Below are 16,126 nucleotides of genomic sequence, written 5' to 3' on the forward strand. Positions count from 1 at the left end.
AACCTTCTCTTTTGCCAACATGCGCTGCTGAGTGAGCTATGTAATAAGTATGGTGGGAAACCAGGCTCAGTGATCCACCTGGGTAATAAGCTGCCATGCAAGCAACCTCTGCTTTCATCAACGCCCACTCAGCCTCTCAGTCTCCTCACACCTTCTGACAGTCTGCAAAAACAACAGAGAGATCTCACAGACAGGTTTGCCAAAGCTTAGCAATTCACTTTTATTTTCATTAGAAAGATTACAACATAACATACACAAATTCTACTGTATTCTATAACTTCTTTTTTATCACATGCCAATTCCAAAGAAAAAGACAAAATAAGAAAGACTAGCAAGCTATAAAGTCTATTGACCGTAGTCACATTGCGACATTTTGAACACTCGGGGTGCGAAAGATTGGCAAATATGTAAGACTAGTGTTACTTCAACACATAAATGAGGACTTCAGATAGACCTAACAGTTATCAAATTAGCTAGTAATCTCAGGAACAACAACTAAAATGACTGCTTGCATTTAGCAGGGAAGTTGGCTAGCTACTAGCTAGCTACCTAGACTAGACTGGTGGTTAGCGATAATGGGTCAAATATTAAAATGTGAACCCATAGCCCTCCGGATCCATTTGTTTCTAATATGTTTTTCAGTGGGGAATCTGTGAAATGATAAATGTATGATGTCCATGTTAGTTGGTACACAACAGAAGAACAGAGCTGGGCTGTAGAGTTTCCCACCCCAAGTATTCAAAATGGCCGCTGTGTGAATAAGGTCACTTGTCTGCAGGTTCCACTACATTCAAATCCTCTTGTTGCTTGATGTTACGATTTTACTCACTACTTCTTTACCCCATCTATTCAGTCAAACATCAAATGGGAAAAGTGACATTCAGAACTTGCAGGCTCGTAGACAAAATCAATGTACATTACTGTATTATCAAAAGAAATATAATATATATTAAGAAATAAAAAGCAGTATTGTTATGAAAACCCTACGGGCTTTTACATCCTTTGTACTTTTTGTCCATAGAGAAAAAAATGCGGTAACATGGAGAGATGCAGCCACAATTTGCCACATGTATCAAACGGGTCGTGACAGATGAAAATGAACAGAGAAATCTTTTGTATCCGTTCGGGTTCCATTGAGATTGGAAGCTGTCAACAAGTAAAAGTAAAAAGTAAAAAGACATTGTATGTGCACCTGCTAGAACTGAACCCTTTCCAGCATGGCACTCTGAATGATCAGTGCTGCAGACTGTCTGGGTGTTTAGCATTCTGCCTGGTACACACACACACACACACACACACACACACACACACACATACGCACACACCTGCTCAGTGCTAATCAGACGACATCATTCGTTTTCTCACGAACGTCTCGCTTTGATGGGACATTCACGGTCTTCATGTGTCCATAATAAATTAAAGTTGAAACACATGAAAAACTGAAATGTAACTGCAGATATAAAGGCATTTGATTTGAACTGGACATGAATACATATTATTTTTCATCACAATTTCCTGAATAGATTTGAATGACTTCTTTTGTTTGATTGACATTTCTAGTAAGTGGACGATGACTTGGGCAACACCGTACAAAAGAAACAAAATCAGCGCAAGTCACAGAAGAAAATGAGTTATATACAAGATATCATACAAAATGCAGTACGGGAAATCAAGTTACCAAGATCTCGGGCCATCGCTGTATTCCTTAAATTTCTCAAAATGTGAAATTTGTTTTATCTACGTGTTGTGAACCCCGGTCTCCAACATGAACCACACCTAAGAAGGTCTGTGAGAGCTAACCCTGTATTTATACACTGTATAAGCATACAGGGTAAGGAGAAAATAAGAAACTCGTGCTCTTCCCACATTCAAGGGTTCAACTTCAATTTCCCGGCATGGATACAGTCCATCCACACCCGTTTCCATTATTTTGACCTTACCCTGTTATGGCCAACGCTTGTTCTCGAAATGAATCTAATCTCTGCATTCCAAAACAAAAAAAGAAATAGTCGTTCTCATCCTCTCATCCATCCCTCTGTCTTAGCTATCACTCTATTTGCTCGGGCTCAGCGTCCATGCAGGTCTCCCACGGGTTCTGGGGCATCTGGGGCATGGAGAGGATCAGGAGGGTGAGGCCGGTGAGGAAGAGGAGGACGAAGCCGGCGCAGGCGCAGGCGAAGGACCAGGCGTAGTAGTACTCGATCCAGATGGTGTCCTCGCTCTCGATCATGCGTTTGACCGACTGACGCATCACCTCCAGAGAGATGAAGGCACAGAGACCTGGGATGGAGGAGGAGGGAAAAAGAGAAAGAGAGGGAACCAGTCAAAATGGCTTTCAATGATAGGAAAATTAGACATGCAACATTGATACTTTACCCCACAACTACTAAATGATGATTAAATTACCTTCATTTGATAATAAATGGAATTAAATGTACTATTGTTGTGATGCTGAGACTTTAGTTGAAGTGATGCTTCACTTAAAGTCACAATGAAACTGCATTTTGAAACCATTTTGCTTCCTTAATGTGATGTATTTCCTGTTGAAACAGGATATGGGGGCGGGGCATAACATGGGGAGGGATTATTCAAAAGTGTAAACCAATGGGATATGAGTTAGGGAGAGACAGGGGCGGGATTGTTCAAAAATCTGTGGTTTTATTGGTTAGAACGCACATAGAATGTACGCTTCCTGGTACGCAATGATGTCACCACTTAAGATTTTCTATTTTCCAGGAAGTAAAAGTAATGAGATTTTGACATAAAAATAAAAACATTTTGGCATACATTGTCAAATAATTGTATGGTATGACAGAATGAGCTAAAAAGGCGAAAAAGTAGTTTTTCATGTCAGTGTGACTTTCAGTAGAACTTTTTTTCACCTTTCAACATGCATAATTATACTCACATGAGATCAGTTCAACAGTCAACCAACAATAACTTTTAGCTTTCATTTAGACAGTGCAGCCCAAACTGTTACACTTATAGTTATTAAGTAGCTAAACACACTGGTGCTTCTGGCTGTCGCAACTCAAAGTATGTAAATCTATCTCCAGGACCAGGACAGCAGTTATATATCATATGACAGCATAGCTACCAGAAGTGTGTAGTCATACACCATTCTCAGCTGTTGGTATAATTGTCTTACATAATTAAGCTAAGTGTTTGCTGATACAGTTCGTTTTCTGAAATGTTGAGCGAGCCGTTTTCAAGCTAGCAGGGTCAGCCATCCCTTTAGCCTGTTGTTGTTGAGACCAATACTGAGGTTAGAAATGATCAGGTGTATAATGTTGTGAAGTAGATATAAGCCTAATGTAGATACAAGGTAGTGTAGATGAGTATAGTTTTTATAAGTGTAGCCCAATCGGCCTCAATATGCCACTGCAATATATTTAGTACCCTCAGAAGTTCAGTGTTGTCATTAAAGTTCTGTGTTTCTGAGATGTTCAAAGTGAATTTTAACAGCAAAATCGAACTTTTGAGAGTCTGTGTTTCACTCCTATATGCTATACTCAAGCAGGAAGCCATGGCATCAAAACCAGTCTTTGACCAGCTGCTTCTTGCCACAGTCAAGATTTCCTCAAAGATTTTGAATGGGTCGGGTCAAGATGCAAGAAAATGCAAATAAACTGCAGTAACATCTTCGAGGGATGTGGTTCTGGAATGCCAGAACTTCATGTTGAACCTTCCTCAAGTGGCTCTAAAAAACAGCAGTGATGTGACAAACCTGCTCTCACTCAACCTTCCTTTCCTCGAACATCCAAGCCAGGTTTCTACATCGGTGCTCACCCAAAAATAGCACAAGGGATCGTTACATCAGATTCAGATGTCAGGTAATACAGCCTGAACACCTGTGGTAAGTATCAGATTCCTATAGCGAGGTTTGTGCATTCAAAAAGATCAAAGTGAAATGTTGTTCGGTAAGCGAGCCCACCTGCAAATGCGTAGAACATGCCAGCAGGTTTGAGGAGGTAGTCCCTTCCTTTGCCTTTACCGGTGCAGGACCCCATCAAACACAGGGAGCCCAGGATCATGAAGGCCAGACTGAAGATGGAGATGGCTGCGGCGGAGATGTTGTACTCTGGAAAAAAACAGACGAAGAGTGTCAGGATTGATCATCTGTAGCTTTTCACATCTAATTGCCAATCACAAATGCATCCACATATTCACAAATTTCCTTTACAATCCAAAGACATCAAACAAGAAGTTACAGAATGGCAGTTCGCGGTTTTAAATAATATTTTGTTCTTTTAAATTTGTATTTTTTGGAGTCATCAGCTGTATTTTTTGTGTTACTGTGGGATTATTTCAGCAAAACAACAAATCCTACCCTTCAACACTCTTTGTACACTTTGTGCCTAGATTAGGTTGAATGGGAATCCACCCAAAGTTTTCTTTAACTTCTTGAACTACAAAAAAGTCAGCTAGCGGCTGTGGTAGCACATGAAACCCATCACGTCATGTCTACAGTCAATAACAAGCCGGTGGAGGGCTTCAACAAGGAATAATGTATTATTTGAGGAGAAACATACCGCATCTCAAGAATGATAGGAATAGGAATTGGAGTAGGCTGCAGCACATAATTGGGCTTATAGTTTGTCTTTTTAGCAAAGGAATGAAAATGCACCATATGTCTGAGCGTAATCTGGTTCTCATGTTTACTGATACAGTGTCGGTGTGTTACTCCAAGCAGCTTAGTCAGCCAGTGATGAGGGGTGGATAGGAGGCTATAGGTCTTTGATCTGCCGCCTGTTCGCCTATGAACCATGCCCCAGGGAGAGACACTCCTCTGGGGGGGGGGAGCCTTCATCTTCTGCTGGCAGGGGAGGACGGGCTGCAACCTGCGCTCCCCTACGGAGCAGAAATTGAGATATTGGATGCCTCTGGAGCATGTTGGTTTTTCACTGACTCAGAAAACTCCAAACTTTCTCAACACCTAGACCAATACACACATTTCTGCATGGGTTACTTATGTTGGGAAAACCTGGTGGAGAAACCCAAAAGTCCCAGATCCATTGCTAGAGTCTTCCCCGTTATTATTCTCAGTTTACATTGGGTTGCAAGATTTTCAATCCACTTCATTTGTGTTTCACTGGCGAACTCCCCATGGTGGATTGAGTCTGGCTGCATGCCGGCTGCTTGGGTGGATGCGCCGTACATTTACTGTGCTCATCCAACCTGTGGCGATGCTCCATTGTGGTGTAGACAAATGGCTCAGTCAAGAATGAATAACGCTACAGGGGACTTGGGTCGGCGCTGCAATACATTCCAGCAGAAGTTGGAGTATGTCTCTCATCGTCTAGCCATAAGCATTGGAATGCTGTGTGTGTGTTGGAGGGGGTGGGGGGAGGAGGACCTCTTGTACGCATGCATTAACATCTCAGAGTTTGTAATGTGTTTGAAGGGGAGTGTGTGTGTGTTTGAGAGAGAGAGTCCGTGCACAAACCTATTCACATTTACACCCCGATAATTGGGTCTGACAGTGCTTCGCATGTGCTTGGCGCCCTAATGCACATTACATAGGAGGGCTGTCATACAACATGCGCTGCATGGGCCCAGCATGGCCACAGCTGGAACAGGGTCACTGGATAGAGGATGGCAGCGATGGAAGATGGAGAGAGCGGGAGGTACTGGGGGTTGGAACACATGCACACACACACACACACACACACACATGTAGATAAAATGTTGAGCGTATATACGTAGAGTGATATTTGTAGTTTACTCCCCATAGTATGTCTTGCACTGTCCCTAAGGCGCCATGTGTGGTCCTGTATACACTGTGCAGAGTGATGTAGTGGGTGAACTATGACCCCCAGTTGGTGATCATCATGAGGCAAACAACCTCCAGTGTAAACAAAAAACATTTGTATGTTCAGAAAATAATTTTTGAGTCAGGATAGGATGGGAATGCATGGGAAGTCTTATGTAAGAGTCAAAACCAGTAGCTCCCAGCAAAAAAAATTGTCCAAGGCAAGTTAAAATGCCTTTATTTAACATGGCAAGATTAAAAACACTGCACCGTGTTGCGTCCTAGTCTCGGACATGTTTATTTGCTGGGAGCTACTGGTTTTGACTGGATCTTAATTTTTTTTTTTTACAAAGATTTCCCATGTATTGGCACGGCCGGATTAACCATATGGGCAACTGGGCGAGTGCCCAGGGGCACCAAGACTCCCGAGGCACCAAACAACCGATGTTTTTTTTTTTTTTTTCATAATTAAAAAACTAAAATAAATTTGATTGCAATAATACAGTAGGCCTACATAAGTTTGGGACAACAGTGACCAAAAAATCACTCACGTTAACTTCTTGTCCCACAATGTGTCTCAGTGACTGCCCATGGTGCCTGCGGCTGCGCTGTGTCTGTGCAAAGAGTTCTGCATTTACCTGTTTGGTCTGTGTGAGCAGGGCAGCCAACTAGCCTATACATCCTACTTAAGTACCAAAAGTAAAAGTATAAACTTTCTTATGATTTAGATGAATAATATACCTGTTGAGATTAGTAATTTCATTAAGGTCAACAAAAGATAAAACAATAGTTCTGCACTGTATTAAGTTATGATTTCTAATAACATAATTTCACATTAAACATAATTTATAAACTGAAAATGTAGTGGAGTAGTAGTAAGCAAAAAGTATGTATAAAAAAACAATCAAGTAAAGTACAGATACTCAGAAATAATACTTGAGTACAGTAAGAAAGTATTTCTACTCAAGGACCAATACACCCCTGTGGATAGGTATGGTTTGTGTGCTGCGGGGTGGGGGTGGGTGGGCACTTGAGTCGCTGGTGCCCAGGGGCATCATGAAGTCTTAATACGGGCATGTGTATTGGCCTATTCTGACTCAGCTGTTATCAAGCCTACAAAGAGCATGGTCTGTTCTCATATAATTGACATCAGTTTGATATATTATGAGGTACACTCTGAATTTAGGTTGATTTACCTCAGCCAAAAAAGGTGGTAAACTATATAGCTAATGTGTCTGCACCAATGTCATCAAATGCATTTATTGCGCTTGGCAAATAAAGTGCTTCTGACTGATTCTGGAAGGAAGGATGGAGGAATGGAAAGAGGGAAAGGTAAGTGGAGGATGACGGGAGAATGGGAGGAACAGGAGGGTTTGGGGGTTGGAAAGAGGGAAGGAGGAGGAAGGAATAAAAGAAGCATGACCTTATTCTCACGGCAGCCATTTTGAATTTACATACAGGGTGGGGAAACTCTACCTGGAAGAGCAAAAACAGCCCAGCTATGTCCTGTGTTGTGTGCCAACGTCAGAAAACGGATAAACATTCACTGATTTCCCACATAAAATGAGTCCAAAAGGAGAGACATTCTTTAAAGAAATATATTTGGCCCAATATAGCTACACTAGCTAATCTAGCTAGCTAGTAGCCAACTAGCTAGTAAGCTAGCTAACTCTTTCCTGATAAATTCAAGCAGTCGCTTTAGTTGTTCCAATTTGATAACTCTTAGGTCTAGGCTAATTTTACATGCTAATCCTCCGAGTACAGTTTCCCACCCCAAGTGTTCAAAATGGCCACCATGGGAAGAAGGTAATTGGAAGGAAGAAAGAGAGGAAGGAAGGGAGAGGGTAGGGAGAAGAAAGGAGTTCTTTAGACCTACATGGACCCTGAGGGTATGTGAGTGGTCAATGTAATGTTAGCAAATTACAGAATTACAAAGTTATTCTTACTACTTTACATTCTTTTGACAGCATGTATGTAAAAGTCATTATGGCTTACAAAAATACAAAATCTATATGTAGATTGGATCCTTTCTATTCAGACTTTTTTTTCTCACTGATGATCTAGAAATATGTGGTATATACCCTGCATACTCTGGATATGTGTAGCCCTGCCTGCATTCAACATTTTATAACTGTGTGTGTTCGTAAATCAATAAAGCAAGAGGACACTGGTGAGCTCGGGCAACCAGTGGCCACTTCACCCGATACTTTGATAATTACAAGCAGTGAATAGATTATTATAATTCAAAAGTTATGACTCTCAGATAGTTTCCAGACCGCCCCTTGTGACTCTGGGCAGCTGAAAAATGAACACAACTCTCCCAAGCAGTTGTTGTTGTGGGTGAAGCCAAATTGCTGTAGATGCAGTGGAAAGTGGGACTTCTACCATGGCTATATCTGCAGGCTTGTATCCTTGTGAAATGATGTATAGCAGTAGTGACTGAGCTGAGGGTCTTCCCCCGTATCCCAATGGATCTCCTCTTTTTCATTAATCAGATTGAGCATTCATCCATAACTGCACATTGACATTTTCTACCCATGTTGCTACAGACAATAATTGTGAAAATGCAGAACATGATTCTGGAAGGATGCTGTGTTGCTGTAGGGAAAAAAAAAATATTTATTGATTTATACCCATCCATTGTTTCATACTGTAAACAACTGGCTGAGACTCATTGGGAACTTGTGAGGCAGTCAGTTTGATTTGTTTGATGTCCCACATTGCACATCCACTCTTTATCAATGGCATTTAATGGCCAAACAGATATCCAAATATATTGTATATGGCTGGCAAAAAACATTTATTTGTCTGAGTGCATCAGCGATTTGTAGAGTGTTACTGTGGTATATTCCGGTTTATAAAATTGGATTGGTCAGATGTGTCACCCATCAGAAGCTAGCTTTAGAAAATGTTTTACATAAGACCAGAACCAAAAATTCATAGGGCAATCCCAAAACGTAATGAGCCTAAGCGCACTTGTTGCATAGATTGGAGACTGGAAACGGCCATATGGAGTAAAATAAAACTGTCATATGTATCTATAATGAACGGACCGATATGAAAACATGATTTAATCCAGTTTAAAACTGAATCCTTGTTTGATCAACCCACTCTTAGTGTTTCATTACACTTTGCATCAACAAGGCAAGCAACATGTCTTCAGGTTTGAATCACAGCTTAGTGTGATATCACATTATCTGTAGTTTGAACAATATCAATTCCATGGAGCGTTTTCTGAATGGATGCAGTCGTCTAGGTGTTGAAAAATACACTTGAATAGATTTCTCTACAACCTCAACTTGTCCTTGGCAACATCTTGCATAAACTCTGCGAGTTTAATGTTGATTTAAAGTGTCAGTTGCCTTCGCTGTAGTATTTAACTCAAGGCCCATTTACACAATGCAGAGATCTGAGAAAGGTTTTCTAACTAATAAAACCAAATAGACACAGACAGGGGGATGCTATCAAGGGAGAGGACGTAAAACGGCATTCCCTTTGTCAACACAAAATATGAAATTTGTCTTCCCATCATGCCTTGTTAGATGTGAACAAATCCACTTAATAAAGGCAGTGATTAGTGATCCCGCAGTACTCTTATTTTGAAATACTTCAATTCAAACCAAAATTTCACCCGACTGCACTCCTGCTGGGATGGGAGGGCAATTGACAACTTTTAGGAAAACAAATATATGCATAACACCATGGATGATGTGATGCAGGTGCGTTCACATGATAACTTAATCACACATAACCATGCAACACTCTTTAGGAAAGCATCCATTACCCAGATGTGAGGAGTTTAATGTTTACATTGCAAAGTATACATTTAAAAAACAGACATAGAGGAACCACAAAAGGAAACCTACCTTTTTGCGTTTTATATTCAAATATCTCAGCATCCTCCCCTGGATTGAAGTGCTTGAAGTATGTACAATTTTCCTCTGTGAAAAGAGGGAAAACAGGATTTAGTTCAAAGTTAAAGATGCACTGTAGGTACCATTCATTGTAATGGCACAGCAGACCGGTGTAGCTCAAAACCATCATGTTACCACAAAAACATAATGGAGCTCAGTGAAAAACAGAACAATTCACACCTTTACATAGTGATGATAAGTAACATTACTTAACTGTATTTGATATTACTGTATCTATTTCAAGAAAAACTATGGTAAAAATCAGCCTGGCCTCATGAAATTTTGTGAATTGCGTTTCAGACTTGGTGCTCATTTCATGAAATAACGTGAGACTGTGTCGCAAAGACTGTCATCGCTTTTTTCTTCGCCCAGCCTTTGAATTTCCTCACACCCCTGCTCTACCTTTGCCCGACATGCTTTTGCACTGCTGGATGTGATCCACCGACCACCTGCTGTGAGGCAGCGATCATAAATTCCAACGGACAGTCTGATATACTTTCATCAAACAATTCACACTGTCTATCTTAGGTCTATCTTACGTCTTGGCCCAATTTTTTCCAAAAACATCTCACCATTAACACCATATTTGTTCCACTGTAAGCCAAAGGACTAAGATAATATTACTGCTAAAGTCCTTTTGTGACGCCAGACCCTGGTCTATTTGTGTGGTAGTGTGACTGTTATGGTAGCAATGGCAATGGCAGACATCCAGTTTACTCAATTTTGGACAGGCAAGGTGTTAAACTTTAGGGATTTGCAGGTGGGCACAACTAAAGCCAACTCGCTTTGTGTGATTTGGAAACAGACTTGGTTTTCGTGTCAAATCTTGAGTGTTGACTAATATCACATGCGTGCCGCTGGGGTTTGAAAATGTATTCATAGTTCGGCTAATTGGTCCAGTGAGGAGAAGCCGAGGCTTCTGAGGCTGCAGTTCATGTAACACAACTTGAAGTTAATGTGTTTTCTGTTAGGAGAATGCGCAGGGATCAACAAAAAGTAATACGACACCGGCGCAGATGATCATATTTGCAGAGAAGTGTGAAGACTTCCACAATATGCGACACTAGACCGCCGTGTCACTTTATCTCCCGGGAAAGTAGAATGCATCTGGCAGGGATCTGGGTTATGTCATGAGGTCCCCGCTCACATGCATGCTCCTAATCCCCGCTTCCATACACTCGCACCATGGGGCATCACTGAAACGCTTTCATGTGTTTCCAAGTACCGCATGTTATCGCTTCACGTTTACAGCATGACGGCCCTCGCTGGGATGGGAGATAATTCTCCTACCATGACAATAAGTTTAAAGGGATGTCAGGTGGTTGGTATGTCTCCGCTTTATGCAAATGAGATGCAGTAATTTGATATAATGCACAAAAAAAGCCCTCTTGGTGCACACACAAAAAAGCTTAAGTACACATATAGTATTCTTTACAAAAACCTCTTTTGAAATTAAGAGCTGTTAATGCTGGCGTGCCCACATGATGTGGATTTTTGTGAATGAGGACAGGGACTGGCCATCAAGAAAAAAAAAAAAACACACAGAGGTGGTTACTAAGCAACAAGCTCGTCTGGTTTTTACAGTGGAAGGCGTGTGCGAGGGGTGTGATGGAGTCTCGCCAACTAGTTGTACTTCTGAGTCAAACCACCTTTCAAAAGGGAGGCTGAAATATATCTTTGAACTTCAATAGCAAGCAATTTCCCATAACTGTGAATTTTCATGTTTAATAAAAAAAAATGCAAATCCATTCCTTGCTCAATGTTAACTCTTTGGGATAACGCTTATCCAGCAGCAACAAGCCTATAGTTTCTATTGTCCAACTCTATACTTGCACAACTCCTAGGTAAATCATAATGTAGGCAAATGTGTTTTTGCTGTTTTGCTCTAGCACTTCGTGAACTATGGGCTCTGATTCAAAATGGGCTGCAGTCCTGCTAGGTTCTCATATGACAAGAATGATAGCCGTTTTTCCTAAATGGGTGAAAAAGGGTGAGACAACATTTCTGTTTTGGCTCCTGGCTTGAAAGAGTGCAAGAACCCCTGAATAGGCCAAGTGGCTCTTCACTCACTTTAAATGGAGAAAGGGTTCGTTCTGTATGATTAAGTGGAGCCACTCGGCATTTATTAGGCCTTGGATTGGGTTATTAGTATTAGTAGTAGTTGTATCCAACTTTGAGTGCACAGTGTGCACCAACAAAGATATGGGGACAGTCATAAATGAATGTGTGTTCATGTGTGGAAGCATGTTGACACACATGCACACACCGCTAAATATTTGTCGATCCTCCCCCTGCTGAGATGTGCTGACAGGCTCAGTGAAAAGCTCTTAACAGGGCGATCTTTCATCTTTCCCAAGATCAGGTGAGGACATGAGATTAGCGGGAACTCTGCACATTGTCATGGCACCGCAGCAGCTTTCACAGCTGGCTATCGACTGTCAATTCATATGAGCAACAGTGCTAAGTTTGGCCTAGACCTGTAAAGCCGTGTTTTCATTTTGTCGCCGCTATTTGGCCGCACCTGTCGCGTGCGTGAGACCGAACTTCCCTCATTCTTAAGTCTAGCACAGAAAATTAAGTGGATAGAGGGCCAACATAAGTATGTACACAACTAAATTTACATTGAGACATTGTTTTGTGTCCTCATAACTCCAAATAAGGATAAGTGGAGGTGTAATTGGATCGTATACCCATGGTAGCATATGGAAACCTATATCGATTGGGCTATAGCATCAGAGACGCATCATTGGCACTTCCCCAGCTATGCAGCACCCATCCTTGGGTTGGTATGTCTTTGGAGTACCTATAAGCACTTTTGCTCGCTTTCCAGCCTATGCATCTTATGGTCAGGGAGTCTTAAATGATTTGAGAGGCTATGGGCGGCCCAGAGATGTGGGGTTAAAGGCCCGCCCCGTGGGAACAGTTTAGAGGGCCTGAGAGCTATGCCCGGCTCCTCCAGGCGGCCCTGTCACTCAGAGGAACGCTGGACTTGTGTGCACACTTGACCCTCACGGCTTCCACCCAAGACAGCTGGGTATTTACACAGCCTATATTTATAACCCCCGGGCCGATGGCTGCCTGCAGAGTGCTTTGCACATCATAAAAAAACAAAAAAACAGCACGGACATCTTTGTTTCTGTATCTGGGACCGCGTTGAACAGGCCACTTACAGTAATTGCTGCTCTTTGTTTACTGTAGTCATTCAAACTGGCATTAGAGCCCGGCGATTCCCGATGTTTGGCGTTCCTCTGCAACATGACAAGCTGGTAACAGCATAGATCTTATGTGGCTTATTTACGGCTCAAGGCAGCTTGGAAAGACTGTTAACCCAACATGAAAGGTAAGAGCAGTCAAAGGGACAGCTCAGACCAGAGTACAGCACCTGTCACTAAAATAGTCCTCAATTTGGCTTGGGTAGAACAGTGGGAAACCCAGCTGAGCTGAAATGAACCATCAGTGTGCATTATACATCACCGAGGTTTATGAAGTCATCTCGTGTTGTTTAACTCTCATCATCTGGGTTTTGTCAGCAGTAGACATGGTCAGACCCAAGCACCAACTCGTCCCATTTTTTCTCAAATGAGTGACTCACAGTAAAGAGGATCTCCTCACATGCGTGTCCTGTTTTGGATCAGAGGTTGACGCCTCTCTTAAGATGTGGGAGTATGATAAACACTGATGTTCCTCTCCAAATACAGCTATTGGGCCAGGAAAACCCCCTGTCCCATAGCTGGGCTCCCATCATCTTGGAAAAGGCTTATATACAAACATGAAGGCTGCCATGGCGGCCACACATCATGCTGATGCAGACATGTCAACAAGTGACTTGATGAAAGGATTGTCTCTTTGCATAGAAATTGTTAATACTGACTAAGAATAATAATAGAAGAAAATGAAGTGACTCCACTTTTGGACATGATTATGACTGTGGATGTGATTATGGATTATCACAGTCAGTGCTTTAATTCATGCAACAACAAAAAAAGAATCTGTGGGGGCAATGTCAGCTCTCAATTAGAATTTAAAACTGGAGATATGATACCAACATTAGAGTGATAGCATCTTATGACAACAATCCCTTAAATTCCCCGCATACAAGGGTGGGTCAAGCTGTTTTGTGTATTCAGCACATGCCTGCCATGCCTGTGAAAACAAGCCCCCTTTAGGCATTTCATCTGCTCCTAGAATGGCCTGCAGACAATAAATGTCTGGGATTCTCAGGAGTCTAACAGCCACCATGGGTTAGAACGAGTTTTGTGAGGAAGGTCCAGTCTGATTTACATGAACAGAAATAGCAAATTAAGACAGGGATCCCCAGATTACCATCAGTTTTGAACTAATCTATTTAATCTCAAATGAGCTGCATGTGCCAGCAGGGCATGGCACCTTCCTAAAGACATATGTGTTGAAATGAATGAAGGTTTGACTTCCACCACAAATCACTGAGATGTGTGAGTCATTACTTGTCAGCAACTGCTTAGCATTGTTTACATTGGTTTTAGTCAATTAAAATAGTCCTCGATGATCTAGACATTGTGCTCTTAGCAACTAAGTCCTGTTAAACCACAATATCCCCCAGAGTGTTGGTCCTAACATGGTCTTATGTTGCTACGAATCCCTCAAAATAAACCCCATATGATAGCAGTTACTCTTCCAGTAGCTCAACTGAGAGCAGAACTAAGCACGGTCCACAGAAAATGTGTTGTGGGCAGTCTAGATGGGCAACAATGTGCCATGGAGGGCCAGGGGTCTACAGGTTTTTATTCCAACCAAACACTACAGATTCCACTGATTAGTTCCTCCTCTCTGGTTGAAGGTCAGTTAATCAGTGAAATCTGGTGTAGTATTGGAATGAAAACCTGCAGACTGTTGGCATTCCATGGCACTCGGTTGCCCATCCCTGGTCTATGTCTTTAGACCTGCTGTCTGGTTGTATCTATACAACTAACAGATAGTTATGGCATCTTCTCAAGTAACTTTTCAAGACCTTTTCATAGACCATGGCCTGCTGGGATGTTGTTTCCACCCCGCCCCTGTTGTTTATGAAAAGGAGAAGCAGCGGGGGAGCAGCTGAATGAAGCCCAAGGGCAGATTGGCAAACCATAACCATGGGACACTCCATAGCCTAAATTCAGAAGGAGATGACTAACGCTTGTGTTTGAGCAAGCTCTCAAAGGGTTTTCAACAACACCGGTGATGATTAATTTATTAAAAAACATGAGAAAAAATAACTTTCAAATTACTTTTGTTCCAGTTTGTTCCAAGGTAAAATCAAACAGACCTCAATTGGTGTCAATACTTGAAACAATTTTGTTTTTTCAAAATTGTCAGTTTTCAATCAGACAAAACACAAATACAATGCTGCCAATGCTGGATTTGTACAGGTATATATTCCAAAACAGCAATATTAAATATGTATTAAATATGTATCTTCACCCCACCCTTCACTCCATACAACACCCCATATATATTTAATTCTATGCATGCAAGTGGACATCAGGTCATTACATTGCGCAAGCCCATAAGTATGGATCTTAGAATAGGATCTCTCTTCCTCCTCACAGAGAAGTTTATATAGTCATATGAGCTGTCCAGTGATCCTAGATCAGTACCTCTATTCTTAGAAGCTTGATACATCATGAGCTCCGGGCTGGGTTGCCTGAAAGCACCTCACACTTGCTGAAAAAAAAAGATGCAGGACTGTACCTTTCGGACAAAGGTACAGCCCCAGAGACAAAAGGTACAACGTTGTGCCGTTGTCTCTCTGAGTGTTGCTTTAGGATCATCTCATCCCACTGACCTCCAAAAGTTGCTGTTAGAGTTGCTCTTACCTCCAGGCAGGCTGATGGGTCCGCAGCCGTGCCCCTCCACGTAGTTCTCCGAGCTGATGTAGATGTACTTTTTGCAGAGCCTCCACAGGCCGAAGTGGGCCGCCTCGCACGTCTCGTTGGCTTTCTCCACCCGCGGGCTGAGCACGGCCCAGTGGTCAGTCACCACCGCCGTGAACATGCACGCCATACCCACCAGGAGCACGAAGATGGCAATCTTTATCTTGGTGCGCTTGTGCATGGTGCCAGGCGGCGAGCTCACCGATCACACGTTCCTTCCCTCTCCCGATAAACACGGTAAACAATTCGAAATGGGCTGACCTGTGATGTTGGAATCACAGGGACGCACTGCTTTCTTTCCTCAGCGGACTGCAGCAAGCTTCCCAAAAAGTCTCGCCTCTCTTTTCTCTCTCTCTCTCTCCGCCTAAGGCTCGTCTTCTTCTCTCCCCCTGTCGCAAATGTGTGCCTCTGGTTCGAAGGGAAAGGGGCCAGACTGCTATTGCCCTAGTTTCAACTCCCCTTCTCCCTACTCACTATGCATTGCTTTACAACTGAGGCGCCGCAAGTTTAGACTTACAGCTGTTGAGGTAGATCAGGAAAGTTGATGACCAAACCAACTGTCTGCCATGGTG

The 16,126-nt window shown here is 42.3% G+C and overlaps 1 protein-coding gene across 1 annotated transcript; it reads right to left on the bottom strand.

The window, feature by feature from the left end:
- Window positions 1–266: 266 nt before the first annotated feature.
- LOC139930207 (voltage-dependent calcium channel gamma-1 subunit-like) lies at window positions 267–15,735 on the bottom strand. Its single transcript, XM_071923319.2, has 4 exons — window positions 15,498–15,735; window positions 9,619–9,693; window positions 3,935–4,081; window positions 267–2,280 (listed from the first exon to the last, which is right to left on the bottom strand). The coding sequence occupies exons 1-4, from the start codon at window positions 15,733–15,735 to the stop codon at window positions 2,048–2,050; spliced, it is 693 nt and encodes a 230-aa protein (XP_071779420.1). The 3' UTR covers window positions 267–2,047.
- Between the last annotated feature and the right edge of the window lie 391 nt (window positions 15,736–16,126).

This window comes from Centroberyx gerrardi, chromosome 3, assembly GCF_048128805.1.
Source record: "Centroberyx gerrardi isolate f3 chromosome 3, fCenGer3.hap1.cur.20231027, whole genome shotgun sequence".
NCBI classification, from domain to species: Eukaryota; Metazoa; Chordata; class Actinopteri; order Beryciformes; family Berycidae; genus Centroberyx; species Centroberyx gerrardi.

Excerpts from the sequence above, each read along its gene's own strand:
- LOC139930207 (XM_071923319.2), bottom strand. The coding sequence starts at position 15,735 with ATGCACAAGCGCACCAAGATAAAGATTGCCATCTTCGTGCTCCTGGTG. Across the intron at positions 4,082-9,618 it reads TGAATATAAAACGCAAAAAG|AGTACAACATCTCCGCCGCA; the intron begins GTAGGTTTCCTT and ends GTTTTTTTCCAG. Across the intron at positions 2,281-3,934 it reads CATGTTCTACGCATTTGCAG|GTCTCTGTGCCTTCATCTCT; the intron begins GTGGGCTCGCTT and ends CCTCCATCCCAG.